We start from the raw sequence: 17,307 nt of genomic DNA, 5'->3' as shown, positions 1-17,307 counted from the left end.
GCCTTAGGCTCTAACATAATAATAATTACTTTAAATGTGGATGGTCTAACCACACCAATTAAAAGACTGGCAGAGCAAAAAAAGGCCAACTTAAAAGGTTGGCCACGCACGGTATGGTTCTGTCCATACAATATCCATAAAATGATAAAATTATAGAGATGGATAACAGATACTGGTTGCCAGGGGTTGGGGCTAGGGAAGGGAGTGCCTGTGATCACGAAGGGGTAGCACGAGGGAACCTTGTGTTGAAACTGTCCAGTATCTTGCCTGCAGTGGTGGTTACATGAATCTTCACATGGGATAAAATTGCACAGAATTAAGTACACACACTGTCACACACACAAATAAGTACATGTAATACTAGTGAAATCCAAATAAGGTCTATAGATTGTAGCAATATCGATTTCTTGGTGTGATATTGTACAAGAGTTATACAAGATGCTACCCTTTGGGAAGTGGGTGAAGGGTATATGGAATCTCTGTATTATTTCTTACACTGCATGTGAATCTATAGTTATCTCACACAGAAAGTATAAGGTAGGGCCAAGATATCAACCCAAGGGCACACCCCTAGTCCTTTAGCACCATCCCAAGCAGAAGGCACCAGAACTAGAGGGAAAAAAATGGAAAGAGCCCAGAGGTGGAGCTCGTTTCTTCCACTAATGGCCACTCAGGCCACCCTGTGGGTCCGCTTCCTCAACTTTAAAATAACTACCTTTTCCTTCCATCCCTTTCCTCAGTTTGATCAACTCTCATTCCCTAACTTCCTAATTTTTTTGGTCCATTTCTAGCCTGAGTTTTTGAATTTCTGATTTAAGGTAGTTTATCATATCTGCAAATGCTTGTTTAAGGATGCTCAACTCATGATGCAGTGTTATGTCACCATTTTCTGTTGCTGAAAATTTTGATTCTTATTTTCTGTTTTCTTCCTATAGTAGCTTTGTATAGATGTTACCTGTCATTTCAATTCCTTTTTAAATGTCGCAGATTTTCCTGAATAGCAACAATAAATATTACTATGAATGGGGTGATGTATCTGAGTGGTTTACCAGGTTTTTGCATTTTCTAAGTGGCACCTTTTTTGGTGGTGGAAAGAGGAGTAAGTCTCCTGACCTTATGATTGTCTTTGCTTCTCATCAGCCTTTATTTCCTCTGCTCTGTCCTTCCCCTTCACCGCCAAACCTTGAACGGATGCCTCCCCCACCTCTCCCAGAAGCAGCATGATCTAACACTGTCACCTCTGGCCCCGAGCACTTTCAAGTCCCTTCCTTTAAATTCCCCCAATCCACCAGGTCTCAGGTCTGTTTGCACAATCATGAAGGGTGATTTTCATGTGCATCCTGTGGCTGCTGGGGCTCAGCTGCTCGCTCTTCATGTCCCCCCACTCTCCACCTGACTCAGCTCCAGCGTCAACTCCAGAGCCGGCTCTGCTGGCTTCGGATGTTTACTTCCCCACTTACACTGAAGTTCACTGTACTCCCTGTTTCCTAATTATACAGGAGGCCTGGGTTATGTGTGCTTTTATTTGCTCTCCTTGTTTATCCATTTAGTATCTCGAGGATGTGTGGAAAGATTTAGATTTAGGTGGCTGCCAACACCCTCCTCACCTGTAAAATGAAATTCCTGGACAGAGAGAACACTACATGATTCTGTACCAATGATTCTGAGAACACCAGGCTCTCAGTTAACTAGAGATTTCCATAAGTAAGCAAAGTGATCTAAAATGCTTTTCAATACTTTAAAATTAACAAATATTATATACCCTATATATAAGCAAACTCAGAAATGCCTCACCGGGAGCCCCACAGTAATGGAGGTCCTGAGTAGTGAAAATGTTAGGAACCATGACCACACAATGGCATAATATTTAAGATGTTCTCTGAAGGAACATGCCTAAGCCCACCTTTTCCCTGAAAAAGCAAATAAATTCATGTAATAACTATTTACAATTTTTGCCCCAAATTTAATAGACTATCATGGCTATAGTCACACCACTGTGGATTTCCAGCATGTTATCACAGATACTTTTCATTCCTCTGAGCTAAATAATATATTAAAAGGAAAAAAGTACTTATTAATCTATCTATAAAATTGATAAGCTAAGTAATTTGTATGATGCTTAAACTCATTTTTTATGCAAATTCTTCAAAATGAATTTTTTAAAAACTCCTTCCTCATAAATTACTTTATTCTCCTTAAGATACAATCCTCATCCAGAAGCTGACATACTAGTAAAGAAAAAGAAGATACAATCTTCAACACAACTTAATTCCCTAAAAGCTTTAAAGGCAATTAGCTTCCTTTTTATTTTCAGAAGTAAACTCCAATTTCAATGATTCTGAAATTATACCTATGTCGTATTCACTAAAAGAAGGAATAAAGAATAACTATTATAAAAACCTACAGTGGCTATTTTTTTTAAAAAAATTTTTAAAGTGTTGAGAGCAGTTTTAAAACTTTGCATCAATTTTACCACTGCCAACATGCTTCAGGTTAAAATGCTATTCAAGATAAAGAGAAAACTTTTTGTTCCTTTTCCTGTTTATTTTTTAAGCTAATCCATTTAATATTTGTAAAGACAACTGGATGCTCTTCCCCAAGGCTCAATCACCTATGGGCCCACTTTACCGCTGCCCCGGCCCCGGCCCCTGGGAATGTTGCATTTAGCCAAGCAGAGTAAGCTCAAGCTAATAATGTGGTTAGCTACAAACCCCAAGTCTCCTGAATCACCACCTTACCTCAGACTCCTCTGTAGATTCTTCAAGAGATCCCGTTTCCTACAAAGCACAGAGAAGGGAAATGGTCAGAAAAGATGATAGAAGAAAAAGCATTTGCAACAGGAAGGCATCCTCATGTGCCCAGCACCAACACCCATTTCCCCTTTTGGGAAAGGAAGTTGCAACTACACTTTAGAGGACTCCACAAGCTCTGCCCCTCACATGCCTCCTATGATTTCACAGGCTAGCAGGCCTGAGACAGTTTACTCTGGGGTCACCCAAATCCACAGTCTTGTAGACCTCCCTCAATGAGTCAGCAGGTTAACAAATGACCCCAGGAACTTCTCATGTGAGGGGCCAGAAGACTCTTTCCTTTGCCAATAACGGAAATCCATCTGGCAAAGCAGCCTCACTGATCCCAGAAGGGAAAAGGAAACTGCCGTTTCAAATTATCTACAAGCCAATTTTTATACTGAAAAGCTCTTACACTATTAACTATTATGCTATTAAACTGGTTGCGTAAAAAGGACTGTCTTGCTAAAACAGCTTTTAAAAGAATCCCCCGCAGTGGTACCTATCAGACCCTGTGCAAACAAGCTGTATAATTTACATGCACTCTTTAAACCATTACCACTAAGACAAATTCTACCATTTAACACAGTTTCCCTCTTGCTCAACAATGAATCTTGCTGCCCTGAAGGAAACAAAGCAAAAAGGGAAAAATTGACTTGATCCTGCTAATCTCTCACCTGTCCAGTGAAAGAGAGAATCTGCTGATGCCACGTATCCTCAAAGAGGTCAGCAAAATGAAGATTTACTTAACGTACTTATAGATATCAATAGCAATAAAAGGTTACAACTAATATGCTGACACTGAATGTAAGCATTTTACAACAATCCATGAGAAAAAGAACAAAACAAATGTGGCAAGAACACTTTAGATTTAGCTAATATTTTTTTCAAATAAAAATGAACATTTTAAAGGAGGTCAGATGTATATACTACTCAATGCGAGTTGAACAGCAGGATAAATGCAAATCTAGTGTTTAAAAACATTTTAATTTCATTCATCAAAAATCATTAAGAGCCTGGTAGGTGGCAGGCACCCTCTGGAGTACAGCCTTATGGACAACACAGTCCCTGCCCTCCAGGGCCATCTGTAGAATGGGAGTAGGTAAATATTACTTGCAATTAAGAATTTTATTACAGTTATATCATCAACCATGATGCATACTAGAATTTCCTCTATATCCCAATGCAGCCTGCTTAATTTAATATTAATCTAAGTCTTAAAAAGTTCTCAGTAATTTGGAGTTACAATTATCCACAGTAACTTTTTGTTCTTAGCACCACATAAAAAACCCAATTCTTCCACTACTTGACTGCTGTTCCAGTAATTAACAGCATGTATCACACCCATCCTTCTAAAGTGTTTCTTCTCTGCGCTCACCATGCCAATTTCTGGTTTTAGTCCCTTTACTATCCCAATCTTTCTCTTGTGGACACACTCCACGTTAATATTAATAGTCACTATTCAGACTTCTTTACTGAACATCTATTATAAATTGCTCATTATGCTAAATTCTTCAGCCGTAGCATCTTGAAATTTCCTAACCATCTCTGGGGTCAGAACAGTGAGGTTTAGGGTTGAATTTAATGACTTCTAACATCCCTTCCATCCCTGAAAGTCCCTGAATATTAAGTTATTAACATTCGGAAAACAAGGCTTTGACAACTGTGCCAATAAACTATACCTAGATTCCCATCCTATTTCCCATATCTAGAATTCTAAAAAGACACCTGACGACTCTTTTCAGAAGAATTACATTAAACCTAAGGAAATTTTTTTTTATTATTTGGAATATACTCAAGTATGCACACAGATTAAATGGGTGAATGCCCAATTTATGTTCTTCATTAAAACAAAAACATAAGTCCCCAGCCAGCAATTTCAATCCCAAAACACAAAATCACACTATTGCTTCACACCAGGATGCATACACCAGAATTTGACACCGTGAGGCATGCCGCTCTCAGAAACTTGAGTCTTCAAGGAAAACCAGGCTCTAAGAACAGCTCCCTTGGCTGCTGGTATCAATGGAGAACATTTACTCCAAGAAACTCTGAGACTTACCTTCAGCACCAATATGAACCTTCCAGACAGAGGCCTCAACAAAACTTTATATTTTCTTCACAATCCTACCAAAACAGTGCAAGAGAGAGTGACTTCAGGAATTAGCCTGGTCTGTTATTTCTTGGCTTCATTCATTCATCAAGCCCTCCAATTAATGTTCTACAGACAGGGGGGAGAACAAGAAAACAAAAAGGAAATGTCCCCAGTGAGGGATCTAAGAAAGCCTAACCTTCAGAAAGGTTGCCATTTGAGAAAGAGTCAGTGGTTTTCAACCTTTTTTTTTAGCTTCACACACTCATTCTTATCTTCTCATTCAAATGATCTAACTACAGGCTGGGTGCAGTAGCTCAAGCCTGTTATATCAGCAACTCAGAGGCTGGGGTGGGGGAATCACCTGAGGCCAGGAGTTCAAGACCAGCCTGGGCAACATAGCAAGACCTTGTCTCTACAAAAAATAAGGAAAATTAGCTGGACAGGGTGGTGTGTGCCTGTTGTCCCAGCTACTTGGGAAGCTGACGCAGGAGGATTGCCTGAGCCCAGGAGTTCCAAGGCTACAATGAGCTATGATCATGCCACTGTACTCCAGCCCGGGCAACAGAGCAAGACCCTGCCTCTAAAAAAAGAAAAAAAATGAATCTGACTTCAAATCATGAAAAAAACAAGTTATGAAATTGTGCTGTTCTCTTAAGTGAAATAAACCAGACACAAAAAAACAAATATTATATGATTCCCTGATTCCACTTATATAAGAGAGAAGTAAAATAGGTTACCAAAGGCAGAGGGAGGGGGTGATGGAGAGTTATTTTTTAGGTTTTCAGTTTGTGAAGATAAAAAGTTCTAGAGATGGACAGTGGTTGTCTTAATCCATTCATGCTGCTATGGAGGAATATCTGAGGCTGGGTAACTCACAAAGAGGTCTTTTTGGCTCACGGTTCCACAGGCTGTACCAGAAGCATGATGTCAGCATCTGCTTCTGGTGAGAACCTCAGGCTGCTTCCACTCATGCCAGAGAGGAAGGGGAGATAGCGTGTGCAGAAATCTCATGACAAGAGAGGAAGCAAGAGAGAGCAGGAGGGGAGGTGCCAGACTCTTTTTACAATCAGCTCTCAAGGGAACTAACAGAGTGAGAACTCACTCATTATCTCAAGGACAGCACCAAGCTATTCATGACAGATCTGTCACCATTACCAAAACACCTCCAGCAAGGACCCACCTTCAATACTGGGGATCAAATTTCAACATGAGATTTGAAGGGACAAACATCCAAACTATAGCAGTGGTTATGGTTGCACAACAATGTGAATGTATTTAATATAATTAAAGCACACGCTTAAAAATGGTTAAAATGGTAATTTTATGTCATGTATATTTTACCACAATAAAAGAAATGTGCTATTCTATTAAAGCAACAGTGATGGGCTAGAAGACACCCAGTGACACAAATGTATAGCTGAACAGATTCTGGGTAACAGGTTGATAGCTAAACTCACAGAAGTGTCACTTGACCTTTCTTTTGCAAACCAATCCCTTAAACTCAATCATCTAGCCATCATCTAGCCAAATAGCTTTACCTAACCATTTTCATGTCTTGATATGTAACTTCTCTAACATATTCATCAACTGCCATCAGGATTATCTTCCCAAAGCACAGATCAGACTGGTTGCTGCCCTCCTCAAAGAACCCTCAGTAGTCCCCCAGCCTGAAGAAAAGATTTCAGATTCTCCAGCACCGTAGTCAAAGCCCTTCCTGGTCTGGCCCCCAACAGACTTTCGGCCTCACTTCCCTCTCCCTCCATAAACCTACGACCCACCAGCCACACTGGAGGACTTCTCACTGAGACGTCGCATGTTCACGTCTCTTTGCCAGGGGTGGCAAAACAGTGGCCAGGGGTCTGCATATGGCCTACAGGTGTTTTTTAAAAGACTTCCATATAAAAAAGTGTGCTTATGAATTCATAAAACTCAGACCGTATGTCTACACACTGTTCACATTTCCACAGAACGTCAGCTGGAGCTGAGCAGTTATGCCCAGGACAGAACACCCACCAACACGACTCCCAATTTCCTGCACCAAGACACTCCCACTCATGTATATTACCCCCTGGTGGACTCAAGTTTGTGCTACCTGTTCTGAATCCGTCCTCACGTCCTCCTGTCAGCTTAGAAGGTGCTTGTCCCCCTCTGCACCCATCCTGGTGGAATGCTCTACAGCTGCGGTCCCCAAACCCCGGGCTACAGCCCAGTACAGGTCCATGCCCTGTTGGGAACTGGACCGTACATCACCACCTGAGCTCTGTCTCTACCCCCACTCTGCCCCATTTGTGGAAAAATGGTCTTCCATGAAACTGGTCCCTGGTGCCAAAAAGGTTGAGGACCACTTTTCTACAGGCTCAGCGGAACCCTCAGGGGTACAGCAAAGAGGGGACTGCCAGGCAGGCAGGCAGAGGGCCTTCAGTCTTGCTTCAGCATCAGAGCTTGACTTTTATATTTTCAAAATGCCAATCTGAAGTTTGAAGTTTGAAAATCACTGGCTATTTCTGAATCCTATCCTTTCTAAATGGCCCAACCTAGGTCTCACCACCTTCACAACACTGTTTTTAGCAAGCCCAGGCTACACGGTCTAGACTGGGTTTCCTGTGGCCTTTGTTTCTCCCCATAACCCTCAGCTAGCACCTAATATTAACTGCCTTGTCCTATTAGTTATCGTTGTAAATACATTGTCGGTAAGCCCAAAGGCTTTGGTCTCTTGGTCTCCCTTATCCTGCCCAAAGAAATACAACAGCTCAACATATGTTTGCTGGTGATGATAAGAAATAAGCAGCCACTCTAAAACAATATTCTGCCTCCTCTGTATATTCCCTTGGCATTTATGAGCAATACCCAGTGTATTTTCTCCAGACAGATGCTTGTACTATTGGCTCATGCTACAGGATAGTTACAGAAGGGGGATTGCAGGAAGGTAGCAGCAAACAAGGACAAAGCCATTTCAACAGACTGTCAACCACCCTGCAGGTCCCCTGGGGCTCTTAGAAGACCTCTCTAAAAAAGGACTTCAACCAACCCTCACCCCTAATCTACCATAAGTTCAGGACTATGACAGTGGCCTGGGAGAAGATTCAGGCCTCAGAGGTCAGGAGGGGGAAAAAGGAAGACTGGCATCCCAAGAGAGAGAGAAGCCAGGAATTTCCCAGCCTGTGAAGTCCTCAGAATTTTAAGACACCCATCTCCCGCTGTTTGCTGAGAAAGGAAAACAAAAATTAGAAGAGAAATGGTAGGCTAGAGCCTAGGTAAGGCCAGCTCTAAACTTTGCGGGAGGGCAGACCTGGCTCTATGTTGTAGACGGTAAAGAGAAGAGACCAGGCTTCAAGAAAATCATCTATTTCCATCTATGCCTGGAGACAGACATGAAACACTCAATGCAATTCTGCCATCTTCTCTCCCTTCCCAACAAACAGGGTGCCCCAGCTAAGCTTAATGGGAAAGAAGGTTGAAAAAGATCCCAACGTCTGACAAGGGTACAGGAAGGCGAAAATATTTTGTGTGACATGTATTTAATAACCCTCTGTCATAAAGCCTCAATTTCAAAAGCTGAAAGGAGCTGTGGCCAGTTTTAGGTACTCAAGGACTAGGCTGGCTGAGCAAGACAGATGAAAGAATACCCAGGAATCCGGCAGGAATAGAGAGACTCAGATTAGCAAGCCCATTCAACCCACTGGGCTCAGCTACCGCACTCATCTTATTCTGCAAATGAAGAAAAATCTTGATGAAATTTTTCTTCATCATGAAAGGGACCAGCATGAAAAAAGGGACAAGTCTGGTGACCTGGTAACCCAGTCCCAAATCTGACTTTGCATCAGCATCATCAAAATTCAGCTTGGGAAATTAGCTACTGCACTCTATCTTCGCAAATTCTGATTCAGTAGGTTTAAAATAAGAGCCTGGAATCACAGTGGTTAACACCACCACCACCACCACCACCACCACCACACTAAGGAGGACCAGGCATCAAGAAGAAGCAAAGGCAATGTGAACTGAGCACTGTGAATGGGGAGGTAGCTGCACGAGACACAGACCCCCTGATCTGATGAGTGCCCTCTCTCTAAGGTGGTGATATGGGCACTAAGGAGACTACTAATAATCAGCTAGTGACATCAGCCTCCAGCCAGCCAACCCAGATGAAGATGAGTGGAAAGACTTACAAAGCAATAAGCAAGTCCAGCTAAACTAATTTGTGACTGCACTTTAGTTATGTGATGGGAAAGAGTGGGCCCTTTAAAAATGTGTGTGATCCTGTGCTTTTGCAACTTCTTGCTTAGGCTTTGTTTTTCCTATAATTATTGGTAATGTTGCCTTTAAAAGATCTGTCTTGGTCAAAATGTAAGAAAAGAGAATTGTGTACATGTAAGCCAAGTCCAGGTTTGGATGATTAACCTTTGTCTGATTTTTAAAACAACCATTTCAACCTATCCACTTTAACATACTTTATTCTCATCTCACACAACAGTTGTGGGTAGTAAAATTCCCAGTTTACAGGCAAAAAAACTGAGGCACTCACATATGTGTTGACTTGATCTTTATTTTATACATAATCACATGGGGGTATACATGATCACAAAAGTGATCTACCATAAGGACAGAATCACCCTAACTTCTAAAATGCAAAGGGAGAATTCAAAGCAGAAACTCTGCTATCTCATCAAGGAATAGATGGCCTGATTGTTCAAATACTTAAATGGACCAGGCTCCAGGCTGGTTGGGTAGGCAAGAGGAATAGGTACCTGGGGAGCAGGCAGAAGTAAAGAGTATATGGAACATAATTTACATTATATTTGAATTAATAACTTTCAAAAGGCTCAAATAAGATGAAATAATTTCACATAAATCCTATTACTTTACAATTTGACAACTCAGAATGCTATTCTCCCCCTAATAAATTTATTTAAACATTTTATTAAACACATAATAACCTATAAAGCACTAGCCTTGTAGGAGATACAGACATGAGTAAGCTCTCATTCTTATTCTTGAGGACTCAGCAATCTGTAGGACAGATAAGACAAATACACAAACAACCAGACTTGAAGCAGAATGTTATTCATAAGAGAGATATGGACAAATACTGTTGGGCATCTGTGATTATGAAGGTCAACTATAAATCTTTGCAGCTAAGTAAAACTGCTGGTTAGAAGATTTCTAAGCAGAATGCAGAGTATTAGTTCTTTCTGTGAACTATAAAATATATAAGTAGTTACTTTTGCAAACTACCTTTACCATATGACGCAAAAGCAAGGATTTCCCAATAACTTATTAAAAAGTGTCATGCATATCTAAAAAAGTGATTTTAGTTTTAGACTCTTTGAACTGTTCTATACTACGTTAACTCACTCAGTGTAGATGTCATGATTTTGGTTCTTCCTAAAATTAAGGGAGGAAAAACACAATCACTAAAGAACACAACACTCAGGAAAGTTAATGCAGACAGATTTAGTTCTGTGTTGCTCATCTTGGAGAACTGTTTACATTTACAGTATACAGTACCAAGAAAAAAGATTATGTCATGATTTTCTGAAAGGTTCAATGCAGCAAAATAGAATTAGCAAATGTATGTACTCCACTTTTATATGCTTTTTAGCCTTCAAAAATTGTATAATAAAGGCCTACTATCTTCATCAGATTCCAATGGCTTTCTACTGAAATGCAAAATGCACCAATCAGAGAAAAGCCTAAGGATCTTCAATCTATAAAGGACTGATAATGTAGGTACAATTACTAGCTTTCTTTAAAAAAATAAACAGAACAATTTGTGCATGTTTGCTTCTTTCTGCCATTGACAACAGACCACTGGTCTTTTTAAGAAAGACAGTGATACCACTGGGGAGGAGAGTGCCCATTACAACTGTATTCTGGCTGTTAAAGCATCAAAGGGGGAATGACTTGAGGGAAAAACATCAAGTAATAGAACTAATTCTAGTTCATGAAGTAAAAAATGATTTAGATCACTTTTTATGATCCAAATGATTTAGAGTTAGGTTCTTAAGTATATTTTAAAAGACAAGGTATTCTAGTGAGAAACCATGAGCTTTGGAGACAGAAGACTAGAGATTTACTGTAAAGTCTGAACAAGTTACTCAAGTTGTCTGAATTTCAATTTGTTTATTTGTAAAATTCAATCATTTAACACATATTTATTAAGTACCAAGCAATATTCTAGGTGTTGGGCTGTACAGCAGTGAACAAATCCTTGTCATGATGGAGCTTACATTCTAATAGTGAGAGTATATGGAAACATGCAGCATATACAGGAAAAAAAAATACAGAATTTTAAAACACAGTATGCCAAATGGTGATGAGTATTACAGAGGAAAAATAATGCAGAAAGGAGGATTCAAAGCATAGTCAGGAAGATTTCACTCAAAAGGAATACCTGGACAAAGACATGAAGGAAAATCAGAAAGAAAGCCCTGTAAATATTGGGATTCATACAAGGAAACAGCATGAGCAAAGGCCCTGAGGTAGGAACATGCCTGGCTCATTGAAGGTACAGTAAGAAAGCTCACATAGTGACAGAAAGGGAAGAGGAGAATAGTGGAAAATCAGGTAAAAGAAAAATGGCAAGAGACAGCTGGGATGAGATCCTGCAGGGCAGCGAAGCTATTGAAAGGCTTTGGCTTTTCCTCAGAGTGAGATGAGAAGCCATTGGAAGGTGTGGAACATCAGAAGTGTTGCCTGACTTATCTATCAGAACATTTACCTAATAGAATTCTTTTGGAAGGACCAAATACACTGTGAAAGGGTTTTTTAAACTGGAAAGTGATAAACAAATGTGAAACATTCTTATTACATCTCTAACTTTCTATGTGTCTTTTTACATCAGACAACTTTGCCAAACTCTTCTTCTGAACAAAACAGCAGTAAATACTAAGCGCAACTTTGTCCATTTCTATTACACTATATCTGAAAACATAAGGAACTTGGTTTTTTGCTTTTAAATCAAACCGTGAAACAATTATATTTCAACATGAAATGAAGATGAACAACGTGAAAAACAATCTCACCACTAATCAAGCCAAGCAATGACAGTCATGAAATGGTATGTTCTTAACAAGCGCTTTCTTCTGAACTGCCCAGAATGGAAAAGGTAGGCTCCAGTATTAGGTAAGAGATTCTCGTTACCACAAACACCAACCAAACCAATGTTCTACTTAGTCAAATTTCTTAATTATTGGCATACATAAAATGAATAAAGGGCAAATTTTCATTATGAAATGAAAATAAATGAAGTATGTTGCAAATGGTAAAAATTAAATTATTGAACTCAATCACTTTTTAAAGTCAATCACTGCAACTGACAGCCCTGTTAATTTGTGAGGAAAAACAATATCAAACTGAAATGACATTGGAAATAGAAACTTAAATTATCTTCCCGAAGTTCTAGCCTTGATCCGCTTCTCTTTTCTGTTGTTTCAATTTTACTTTGTTATTTCACATAATGGGGCTACCATTATAGCTAAACAAAAATAATTCATATTCCCATCACTAATTTCTACCCTAAACTACAGTGCCATGTTGCCAGTGGTTGACTGGATATTGCCATCTGAAGTCCTGCCAGCAACAAATACTCTCATTTAACTTTTACTGAGCCCAACAGTTTTAAGCACTTTAACCTTATGTATTAACTCTTTCCATCTTAAACCGGCCCTCTAAGGACGGTACTATTATTATCCCCATCTTACACTAGAAAGTTAAATCAGTAGCCCAAGAAAGGGAACCAGCACTTGGAGCCCAGGCGTTTTTGCTCCAGAACCGGTGCGCTAAATCCCTGCTGCACCAACAGTGCTTCAGTTAGGTACCTAAAACCAATAGATACAAAAAGAAACTCATCTACTCTCCTCTAGTTCTCACTGTCCTACTTCGAGTGGAAAGCAACTTAAATTTCAGTCACCTGGCCTCAAAACTCAAGTCATCTCCTCCCCCTCCACAGGCAGTCAGTCCCTGGGGGTAACCTGGCCTGCTTTCATGTCAAAATGTCACTGGGCACAGGCCACAGGGACTAGACCCAAGGAAAGGCCGCCTCTGGACGCGGGGGTGGGTCGGTGCGCTTTCCCCAGGTCCCCTCCCGGGGGCTAACAACCTACCCCAGCCCTCTGCTCCCACAATGGAACTTTCGCCGCCCCACCCGGTCTTGCCGTGGGCCCGCCTCGCCCCCCAGAAGTTCCACACCTCCACATGGTCCACTCCGCGCCCCCGAGCACCCCACTCTAAAATCCCCCTTCCCTTGTGCCCTAAACTAGCAGTTGTAGTCTTTACCTGCTCCTCTGCTTCCGCCATGGTGCGGCCAGAGAGTCACATGACAGACCCGGAAATGAGAGGAAGCCAGACGCTGGGCCCGGGGCCTGCTGGGAAGTGTAGTTTGAGCTGCACCTGACCCTGGACGTCTTTTCTAGCTGGCGAACTTACTGGGGCTCATATCTGCTACTGAATTCTGCTTTGGAGAGTCTGAATATAATTTTGTTAATGCTATAATTTAATTTATTGTTGTTCTTGTTTCTGTGATTGTTATAGTATTTATTAAGCACTTTGTACATATCAGGCCCTGGGTTTTATAGCTTTGCATAATTACCTCGTTTAATTCTTCCAGCAATTGCTCCTATTATCCACATATATAGGGACGAATAATTTAGCTCAGAGGTCACACAGTTAGTAAGAGGCTGAACTAGGATTAGAATTCAGCCCTGTGTGATGCTAAAGACTCTGTGATTACCAAATGCTGCTTACTCTAAAAGTGTTCTTGCCCTTTCTTTTTTGAAGTATATTCAGTGAATCTAAAGCAGTCTTTGCAGTGGACAGAGAAAAATTTGTACTTCAACAAAGGCTATTTAGCTCTTACTGTTTGCTACTTAAAGTTGATGTTGTCTTCTGGCATGTGAATGTTGAAAATTTTTTTAATCTATTGGTTAATTAAATTATTTGTTAAAGTTTTGTTTTTATGTTCTATAGGTAAATGTTCAAGATAGAATCTAAACTTGTCCTTGGTAAAATCTGCAAAACCACTATATTACTTACCTCCTTTAGAATGACTGATCCCCTCTCCATGTTTCTGGAAATTATGAACTCTCCTTCCTTAATCCTCAGGAATCTGCAATATCTTGTCCAAAGATAGGTACTTTTTCTTTCCATTCACTCCAGTAGCTGGTAACCAGCAGAGGGCATCCCACAGGTGGTGGATGCCACAGTGCCCTTTTTGACTCCGTGTGCTGCAGTGATTCTGACCTAGTAGGAAGTCGTGGACTCAGCACTCTGTGTCTCTAACTTGCTCAACTCATGACTCCTCAGTGGCCCAGAAGCCAAGGTGATATCATCTCTGAGACACTTGTTTTCTCCCCAGAGCCTAAACAGCCTTCTCTCCATCTTCTTCCTCCAACTTTGCTGGGATTCCTCTTCCAATCTGCTAATCACTCCACTGCAAAGGAATGAAGATAGACCAACTCCAAGGTATTTAGATATCCATAAGCAAGCGCCCAATGCCCTAAGTCTTATATCACCCTGTCCAATCTAAGAGTTTCTAAAATCTCTTGCAAAGCAGCCCAGAACCAAATATCGCTCATGATGGACTCCAAATCCCATAAAGACCTTTACACAGAGCAAAGAAGCTGTGCAAGACCTCAGTCCAGTCTCAAAAAGAAAAAGAAATAAGATGAGCCCTTCTATGTTTCTGACTTTCTCACGAACTCTAACTTTCCCCTTTTCCATTATAAACTAGACCCACCCATAAACCTCTAGAATTATAGCCTCTCCAAACTGACAATCTCTTTTGCTTTGGTGAAACACAGACATGATTGGGATGAGGAAGGAAAATAGAGAATCATTACCACTGTCTTACCTCCAAGGGTGCTTTTGTTTTATTGTTAGATTTTATTTTGGTGACAAGTCAAGCAGCACATCCAGAGAAAGAGTGATTACATACTCTTTCTCTTAGTGGGAAAATACTGCAAGTTACTCTCACTGGGAGAATTATCACTGAAATCCCAAAGAAGGTCATATTCTTTTTCTCCCCAAATTCTATTTTTCTTTCTCAACAGTGTGTGAGCCCTTAAAATTTTCAGAACTTCACAAAATTTTGGCTTCTCTCTTTCCTTCTGGGCTGGCGGTCTTTCTCGTAACTCCTCCCGGCCTCTGAGGCCAGCTGTGCTGTGTCTTCTCCCAGGCCACTGTAACCTGGCCCTGTGTTGATGACAGAATTAGGAGTGGGCGGTCACTTGAAAGCTTTATTTATTGAAAAGGTCTTCTGAGAGTCCCCATCAGCCCTTTGCCAGGGCTGCTACTCCCTGATTTTATTGATGAATTTGCTTTTTTTCTTTTTCTTTTTTTTTTTTTTTTTTGAGACAGAGTGTCACTTTGTTGCCCTGGCTAGAGTGAGTGCCATGGCGTCAGCCTAGCTCACAGCAACCTCAAACTCCTGGGCTCAAGCGATCCTACTGCCTCAGCCTCCCGAGTAGCTGGGACTACAGGCATGCGCCACCATGCCTGGCTAATTTTTTCTATATATATATTTTAGTTGGCCAGATAATTTCTTTCTATTTTTAGTAGAGACGGGGTCTCGCTCTTGCTCAGGCTGGTCTCGAACTCCTGACCTTGAGCGATCCACCCGCCTCGGCCTCCCAGAGTGCTAGGATTACAGGTGTGAGCCACCTCGCCCGGCCTACTTTTTTTTTTTTTTTTTTCCTACTTTTAGCAGCTGGAGTTCCCTGGGTTTATATGCTGCAGAAGTCTTCCTGAATTTGTTAAGGGCCACATCCCTTTCACCTGCCACACAGGTTCTGCCCTGGGAGACCACCTGGTGGGGAACACACAGTGACAGCCTAGGCAAGCAAAGCCAGAGGCTTGCCATCTGCTCTGGGCCTTCCTGGCCTTTCTACTTCTCTGGGACGAAGAATATTCAGCTTCTTTCTCTTTATCAAAAAGGGTGTTATGGAACTAATTGAATATGTAGACAAAGTTTACTGCAGATTTTCCTCTGCTCATTCAACCTCAGAGACTCTGGATCCCCCAGGTTTGTTCCCCATTCAGTGTGGTATCCTGATTATAATAAAATGTGATGAGCATTGGTTCTATTACTATTTCCTCTTTCACATACTAGAAAGGTGAAGAGACACAGGTATAGAAAGACTACCTAGAGGAATAAACCTACTACAGGATAGCAGATTCACTCTGGACCAGTGGGTAGGATGAAATGTGACCTCTGAGCCCCAAATTTTCTCCTGTGAAATGAGAGTTTGGGGATCCCTTATCTAGAAGGTCCTGTAGCCTCTGACTACTCAAAGTGTGGTCCACAGACCACATGATTGTCAGAAATGAAGAATGTGGGGCCCTTTGAGAGACTTACTAAACCAGAATGTGGATTTTAATGATATTCCCAGGTGGTATGCACATATATTAACATTTGAGAAGTGGTCATCCTAATAATCATTCATTCTATATCAAATCACTGACTTGTTTCTTGCACATCATCAGTTTATCCTCTTTCAACTTCAAGCTCTGGAGGTAAAGGTAAGATTCAACTCCTCATTCTCAGTCTTTAAGACCTAAAAGTGTTAATAAACTTTGGAAACCAGACCTAAAACATTATATTTATAGAATAGTTCACTGGTTTTAAGGATCTGTCTCATAAGTTTGTTGTATAGGTCTGAAATAGTTTACTAACAATAAATTATAGCCATTTTATTTATAGTAATAACTATTTCATTATTTAAACAATATGAATGGCCTCAATATTTTCCAATATAAAATAGTATTTCTAAATTTAGGAAACTTGAAAAATCATAAAACTGAAAGATAAAGTTTAAAAAATTCACTTCTGTATCCTTTATGGAGAAAGGATTAAATGATGCTTTATAGATTGCTACCTTTTCCATTGTAAAGGTCTTTCTTGATAGCTAATGACAAGCAAAATTACACCACATTACACTACTGACTCCAAGCAATAATCTTAGCCTTTATTTAATTAACATTCTCTCCCAAGTTAGTTAAAATAATATCAATGTTATCTTTAGCAATATTGGAAAGCCTCAGCTTATTTTGCAGTTTAGTTTTGCAAAAACTGTACCCACTGAAACATGTTACCTTTTAATATTGTAATGTTGCCTTAAGATACAGCTTATTGGGAAGTTCCCTGAGCAATCACACTAGATTTTTTTAAAAGAACATTTATCTAATTACAAACATACTACATGTTCATGATAGATAACTGGAAAAACAAAAAAAAAATTATAAAATAAAATTCTAAAGCCACTCACAATTCCTCCATTCAGATCACTATTGTTGGATATATTTCTCTTCTTTCTTTTCTCTCGTTTTTTCTCTCTTTCTTCCTCCTTTCCTCCCTCCCCCCCTTTCTCTCTCTCTCTGTATTTAAAGTTTTTTCAACAAAAACAATATTATCAAGTTTTGTCATCTGCT

General features: G+C 40.3%; 1 protein-coding gene across 1 annotated transcript in view; it reads right to left on the bottom strand.

The window, feature by feature from the left end:
• Positions 1 to 13,184, bottom strand: part of VPS41 (VPS41 subunit of HOPS complex) — a 192,916-nt gene extending 179,732 nt beyond the window's left edge. The window contains exons 1-2 of the mRNA XM_069462590.1: positions 13,159 to 13,184; positions 2,739 to 2,777 (exon numbers count right to left, since the gene is read on the bottom strand). Of these exons, the coding sequence (XP_069318691.1) occupies positions 2,739 to 2,777; positions 13,159 to 13,179 (60 nt within the window). The 5' untranslated portion in view covers positions 13,180 to 13,184. The remainder of the gene's footprint in view (positions 1 to 2,738; positions 2,778 to 13,158) is intronic.
• Between the last annotated feature and the right edge of the window lie 4,123 nt (positions 13,185 to 17,307).

The sequence above is a fragment of the Eulemur rufifrons genome, chromosome 29 (assembly GCF_041146395.1).
Source record: "Eulemur rufifrons isolate Redbay chromosome 29, OSU_ERuf_1, whole genome shotgun sequence".
Lineage (NCBI taxonomy): Eukaryota > Metazoa > Chordata > Mammalia > Primates > Lemuridae > Eulemur > Eulemur rufifrons.
The sequence above is the reverse complement of the archived record's forward strand: the minus strand, read 5'-3'. Positions and strand labels throughout refer to the sequence as shown.